The sequence below is a fragment of the Vicia villosa genome, linkage group LG1 (genome assembly GCF_029867415.1).
Source record: "Vicia villosa cultivar HV-30 ecotype Madison, WI linkage group LG1, Vvil1.0, whole genome shotgun sequence".
NCBI lineage: Eukaryota > Viridiplantae > Streptophyta > Magnoliopsida > Fabales > Fabaceae > Vicia > Vicia villosa.
The window spans coordinates 193546453-193553491 of NC_081180.1; the positions used below are offsets into that span (position 1 = coordinate 193546453).

The following is a 7039-nucleotide window of genomic DNA, read 5'->3' on the forward strand; positions in this document are numbered from 1 at the left end:
AAGGTACAAAATCTTTGTATGCAAAGTTAACATCAACAGTAGGTAACACATTCTCACAAGAGATAGATTTTGCCAGTATCTGTTTATAGGGTAAATTAACACCATTCTGGAACAGCTTTATGACAATCTAGATAAAAAAATGTTTTGTGTGCTTATATACTCAATGGTTTGAATACTTTTGTGGCAGGTACTAAAGGTTTAAGAAATGATTCAAGACAGTATATTTTAATGATGGCTTTTGAAGAGATCCAAATTGAGAGAAAAATGCACCAAAGGAATTTTCATTTCAGTTTTAGTATTTTACAGTTGCATTCTTACAAACAAAAGAATCGCATATTAAACAATAATTCCAGAGGCTAAAGTTTGGAGTAAAATATAGATGACTCGAAGGATAAGCCTCGGTTGTCTCCACCATGAAGCTGGTTTCTGTGCTCTGTTCCTGTGTCCATTAACTGTCATTATAAGTATGGTTGCTCTTCATCTGTAATATAGCAAAAAATAGTTACACAATTGCAACCATAATAATCAATTGTGAAACATACAGCATTAAAAATAAACAAACATAGCGTGACTGTTTAAAATCGCAACCATAAAAAAAATACGAGAAGCATACAACATCATCATAAATAAATAAGCATAGTGTGACTGTTTTTCACCACTTAACATAATATACACCATTACTTAGCTCTCAAATATGCACACTCTGCATTGTTCTTTTGGTTGGCAATAAATTATGAGAAACTACACTTTTTTTTCTTTGGTTATTATGATGCAGAATATCCAAACATAAGCTATAACGAGTCCACTAATCACTCTCTCTTTACCACTTCAAACATAAGCTATAATGAGTCCACTAATCACTCTCTCTTGACCACTTCACTGTTCTAACTGAAAGTGCAGAAAAACTAAGCTAATGTTTATTTTCAAGTTAGAGAACCACTATAATCTATTTTGGTGAACATAGTAAAATGGTACATTTTATTTAATTACAAATAGTAAAGTTTAGTTAAATTATCCTAACAGAGAAGCTGAGTTTCAATATAAAATACATCATATGCAATAAGATTATGTAGACATCTAATTATTACCACTTTCACCATCTGATGCATCTGCAATCCTCGAAATGGCCTCAACAAGCGCCTGTTCATGTTCCTATACAACAATACAATAAAAAAATCAGAATATGAACAATAACAATGGGGGCATGAAAGTCGACAATAATGAATTTCATGATGGTTAGTGACAGTACTTTCAGCATTTGCTTTGCTTTCTCAAGCTCCGTGGAATCTGGAAGACTTGTAGCGAAAACCCGTTCCACCTGTTATAACATAAATGTGGTATTAAAAACTCTAATTTTCATAATCTTTCTCCCGTTCTTAATGAGGTTTCTTAGGCATGTCATATCTACCTCCTTAACTAGCGCATCTGTATTCAGCAACTCAATCTCATCCGAAACTCTACTTCCAATACCATTTTGTTGCGCGATAAGTTCTTTTCTGGGTTGATATCTTGGATGTCCTCTTCCTCTTCCAGCACCTAAAGTATCATTACCATGGCTAAAGAATTTCTTTGCTCCACGACCTTGACTGCTATGTCCATTTCTTTGGAGTATGCCCGGATCTTCACCTTCCCATCGTAAATCCTCCGGCGATATCTGCAATTAATAAGCTATAGAATAAGTATACATATCCATAAAATATAAAAGAATATATCTGAACATTAATATTAATATATCTATTAATCATTGCTACATGATAAGTTTGGGTCTAGAAGTACATGTAAACTTCTGTCCACCTAAAAATTTGTATCCTGAAGTCATGAACCTGACGACAACTTGGTCCAAAATATATTCGATTCTTACATACAATCAGTAATAAGATTTATGGTGAGTCACTGGGTATAAAATATAGGAGCAAGCTACACTGGAAGTCTCAAAAATTCTAATTAGATGCGAAATTACTCGCTCTTGGACACAGCAACAACTTGATTATGATCAGTAGAAAACTACACAAGTTAAAGTTCCAGAGACTGAATATCCAAATAAAGTTGATAGTTTTAACATAAATTAGGGTTCAACTGTTTTTAATCTCAGCCAAAAAGCATGTCAAGATTAGGGATGTCAACGGGGCAGATATTGTTCGGAGGATGCTTCTCCACTCCCCGCCCCGCCCCTAAATTTAGTCCCCATCCCCATCCCCAATCCCCGCCACGGGGGAATATTTCCCCCCATCCCCACAGATCCCCACGGATATCCACGGAGATCGAATTTTAAGAAAATTTCTACACTTTTTGATCAAAACTATGACACTAGTATTTTGTTTTTTTTTCCGTATTTTTTAAAACGCATATATTTGCATCTTTATTTTATAAAAAAAAATCAAAATACATCTTGCATCAATAATAAATAAAAAAAGCAAAAGAACTTGATGTTGCTAATATTTTTTATGTAAAAATAAATAAATAGTAACATAACTTCTTGCTACCGTGCTCCCACTAATTTACTACCACAATACCGATGTCGTCCAGCGCAAGTGGTTGATTATGTGTGACAAATCTATAACTTCTAATGACTCTTCATTTTCTAATACATTGTAAAATTATATAATTATATAATATATAAAATATATAAATTAACATATATCTTCGGAGTCGGGGAATCCACGGAGACGGAGGATACTTTCCCAATCCCCGCCCCAAAGTGTTATCGGGGGAACTTTTCCCTCCATCCCCATCCCCACGGGGAAAAAAATCCCCAACTTCGGATCTCCGCACAGATATTCCCCACAGGGATCCCCATTAACAGATGCAATTGACATCCCTAGTCAAGATTGTTTCTAAATATCCTAATATAGGAGTTTTTATATTAATCAAAGAAACAAAATGTTAACCTGTATTGATTGAGACTAAGAAATATCACCATAGTGAGCAAGTTTAAAACATTTGAAACTTTATTTAATAAAAGTTACTCTATACGATTTTTTTCCCTGCTAAATACACCCACCAAAATAAATGGATTGTTGTATTACTGTATAGCTAACCGGTTATAATCTTTGTTCAAGCATTGATCCTTTATTCTCAGTGGGATTACCGGCAAGTATGGTAAGAATTACAAGCAACAGAAACATGTGTCCCAGATAAGGGAGGAAATATATTCATATGATTGAAGGATATTGGAATAATTGGCTTTCATGTTAAGTTGTTGACACCTTTAAAAGTATTTTATTCTTCAAACTCATGACACACAGTTAGATGTTATTTGCTTGAGCTTCATACAATATTATGCTTAAAACCCACTTAATTTCTGCTCTACCCCATTCAATTCAAGCCTCATTTTCATCACTAATATCTTATTCTTGCTTTATTCATTCAATCAATGTTATTTGCTTTTACCCTATGCTACCAAACATGGGGAATAAATACCTCTTTGAGATCAGCCCATTCCCAAGTTTCATTTGCTTTATTAATATCATAAACCAAAGCATGCCGGCCCTGCAAAGAAAAAAAAAACAAATGAATAAAAGTTCCCTAAAAAGTTCTTAATTTTTTTTTACATGATTAAGATGAACTTGCACATCAGGGTTCAGACCCTAATCACATTTGAGTATTAGATAGATGCATCTTAAATGTTACAACAAATTAGATCAATCTGTATAATTAACCCTAAACACAATAAATACTATATCGACTTTGTAATACATCTACATCTACATGTAAATAATGGATTTTGACAGTTCTTAAGGCCTAAACATACCTCGGTAGGGTTGTAATCAGTTATGACAGCTTCATAAAAGTGGTTGTCTTCAGGCCATCTAGTCCAAACTTTCTTCCCAATCAATGGATTGAATGACGCTCCTTCACCAGGCGCATTAGATATCAGATTAGAATTGCGATTCGCAAAATGCCTAGCCCCGGCGGATCCAGTAGAAGCGTACGGTCCAGACTTTACCGTTGACAAACCAGGCAATGACTGACCCTGGTGCAAAATTTGGTCGAAAATTAAAAACCAAATAGATATCAATTTAAGTGCAGTGGAATTAGGCGACTTTTGGCCACTGGCTACTAAAACTGTCTCCAACATTTGCAGCAGGAGTACAAAGATACTAACAGTGCTGTTAAGGCTTGCATCACATGAAAAACAAGAGAGATTGGTACCGAATGAGATGTCTTCTGTTTTTTGCGGGAAGCGGAAACAGTTGAACTGGGTAAAATGTCATGAACAGGCTGTGATGTGGTGCTTCTTGGAGGTTGGTAAATGCCGGTTTGTCTCCAGTCCCTGATTGTGTTTTGCATCACATAACATTGGGAAAAGAAAAGAATCTGATCCACTGCTGATATTTTTTAGCTGCACCATTACAAAACACAATACCTTATGCGGTGGATTATTTCATCGGAATTAACCCTGGTAAGAAGCTCTCTGTGTTCGTCATCTGAAACCCTTAACTCTTTTCTTAGCTCAGTTATCAAACCTTCTTTCTCCTGATAAATACATAAAAATAAAAGAGCATTGCTAAGTTTTCAAAAATTTGGTTCACGGAATGCAAGAATGAATATGCGGTGTCATTATATTTGTTTAAAAAACAAAAAAAATACATAACTGTTTTTTTGATGAAATACAAAGGCTCTTGATTTTAACAAAATAGCCTTCGTACAAATAAACGTTTCTCAAAATAAAATACAAGATAATATAAAAGATATGGAGAGAACTAAATATACAAACCCAAGTAAGAGCATCTGACTGAGCTTTAAAAGCACGCAAGACAGCAGAGTATGCGTCTTGCTCAAGTTGATGAATTTGAGCCTCCATGTCAGTTTTTCTGTTAAATTGATAGCGTGAAGGTGGAACAGAATCTACAACAGGTTTTTCATAGCATGCATCACTGCTACCTTTGAAAACTGTATTTGGATTTCAGGGAAAAAGATCATCATCAATACTAGAAATTGTTTTATGAAAAAAGAACTCAAATGAGAAACAAGGACATCATTGAAACTACCAAATTTAACTCTTATATTTTCAGGTTCAACCATTCTTGATAGAAAAGATCTTTGTGAATGCTAATAAGACTATTTCCCAATTCAAGAAACAGATGACTATTCTTTTAATTATTAGTTGTATGTGCAATATCTTAATATTCTGTTAAATATGGAATCTTTTAGATTTTGTTATTTGGTTAGTTGTAACAATTTTCTGTTTGTAACTAACTATTCTAACTGCTTGTAAATTAACTAACTATTGTAACTGCTCGGCTGTATATACTTGTTCTTATAGCATAGATACACACAGCAGCTGCTTGGAAAATATTCGCCCAAGTTTTCTCTTGCTTTCTTACATTTCCTATCCTCATAACAAGGTATCAGGGTTATTGACCGCTCTATTTGATCATTGATTGGACAAATTACATATAACAATTATCAACATATAATTAATGTAAAATTAAACAAATAACTCAACTCATAAAATATTCATAAATCAAAGAACGCATTACTCTTGAGGTGATTAAACGACTATGAAGCTGGGTTAAGGTTGAGTCTCAACTCAAATTAGATTGAATACCCCAAATTTATCTTTAAATCGTTGTAAATTTAAGGGGTAAAATTTGGAACTACAAGTCATGCCCACTGAAACTTCATTGGCCGACGCTTAACAAACAGACAATCAAGTCTTATCCCACTAATTGGGTCAGTTACATGAATCAACTTTCGTCATAATATTCTATTTAAGACCATGTTTCTATCCAAATGTTAATCTCGAAGTCTTTCTTAATAACTTCTCTTATTGTTTTCTAGTTGTTTGACTTCTATCCAACTGATATACTCTCCTCACCACAAAATCTACCGGTCTTCTCTCTACATTCCCAACCACTTAAGTCTATTTTCCACCCTCTTTTCTACTATAGGTGTTCTACCCCAACGCTCTCTCTAATATTCTCATTTCTAATCTTATCTTATCTAGTCTTATCACCCATCCAACACAACATCCTCATCTATGCTACACTTATCTATGCTAAGAATTAAATTATGTTTATTTTTTACACATGCATTAATGTAGCCAACTAAATCTCTACCAAGAAATGCAGTTTCAAAGCTGAACCCTAGCACCACATTTTATGCATCAATTGTCACAAAATGAAATCTAACGAAGTGTTTTTTTTTTTCTTTCAAATTAAATCATCTCCAACATCAACAAATAACAAAAAACTAGGAAGCAATAGAAACCTCGTACAACAAATTGAACCTGAGCAAACTACCAAAGTAAAAAGAAACCCATATCATGTCATTTCAACAAAGCATACGAGAAAGAGGAACAGGACTAACCGTAATATCGGGAATTCAACAGTCGTTAACGGCAATAACGGCAATGGTTGAAATGAGATATCGAAGAAGAAGTATCGCGTTTTTCCTTTGTTAGTGTTGTGTCGATGGGTTTAAGAGAAGATAGAAGAGGGGTTTTAGAGAGAGAGATTGAGATAGGGACAAGTTGAGAGGAACCAAGAGTGTATATATAACACAATACAAGTCGTTGAATAGTAGAGTTTTGTTTTGTTGATAGTTGATACTCGACGACACAAGAAAAAAAGTGAGATGAGATAGAAAATAGATTTTGTTGGTTTTTGTTTTTGTTGTTGAGGAAAAGCGATGGTGCGAGAAGGGTGTGATGTGTGTGCCTCTATTTATAAAGAGTTGATTGCTTCATCGGTTGGGCGATTCGGGTTATGAGCCATTTGTGATTTGAGTTTTGGCCCAATTGAAAAGAGTCTCAATAAATATGGGCTAGATTGAAGAACTTTATCTGATATCCCTAAAGTGTATTTGGCACCCCGTATATTTTTATTAGTCACATGTTACAAAATTTTATCTCATGCGCAAAAAATTAGACAGTTTCTCATCCAACCTCATGCATTTCACATACACTACGCAAAATTTCAATTTTGCCTCCAACTTACGTAAATGTACATCCGGAAGCATCCCATATTTTGAAAAAATTTAATTTCTTCCGTAGATGCATCTACAGAAGCGTATAAAACACAATTAATTTCACCTT

The 7039-nt window shown here is 34.3% G+C and overlaps 1 protein-coding gene across 1 annotated transcript; it reads right to left on the bottom strand.

Moving 5' to 3' along the window:
- Positions 1 to 253: 253 nt before the first annotated feature.
- LOC131644766 (protein EMSY-LIKE 1) lies at positions 254 to 6628 on the bottom strand. Its single transcript, XM_058915356.1, has 10 exons — positions 6313 to 6628; positions 4718 to 4893; positions 4367 to 4476; positions 4153 to 4273; positions 3752 to 3973; positions 3421 to 3489; positions 1409 to 1654; positions 1250 to 1318; positions 1089 to 1152; positions 254 to 481 (listed from the first exon to the last, which is right to left on the bottom strand). The coding sequence occupies exons 2-10, from the start codon at positions 4802 to 4804 to the stop codon at positions 459 to 461; spliced, it is 1011 nt and encodes a 336-aa protein (XP_058771339.1). The 5' UTR covers positions 4805 to 4893; positions 6313 to 6628; the 3' UTR covers positions 254 to 458.
- Between the last annotated feature and the right edge of the window lie 411 nt (positions 6629 to 7039).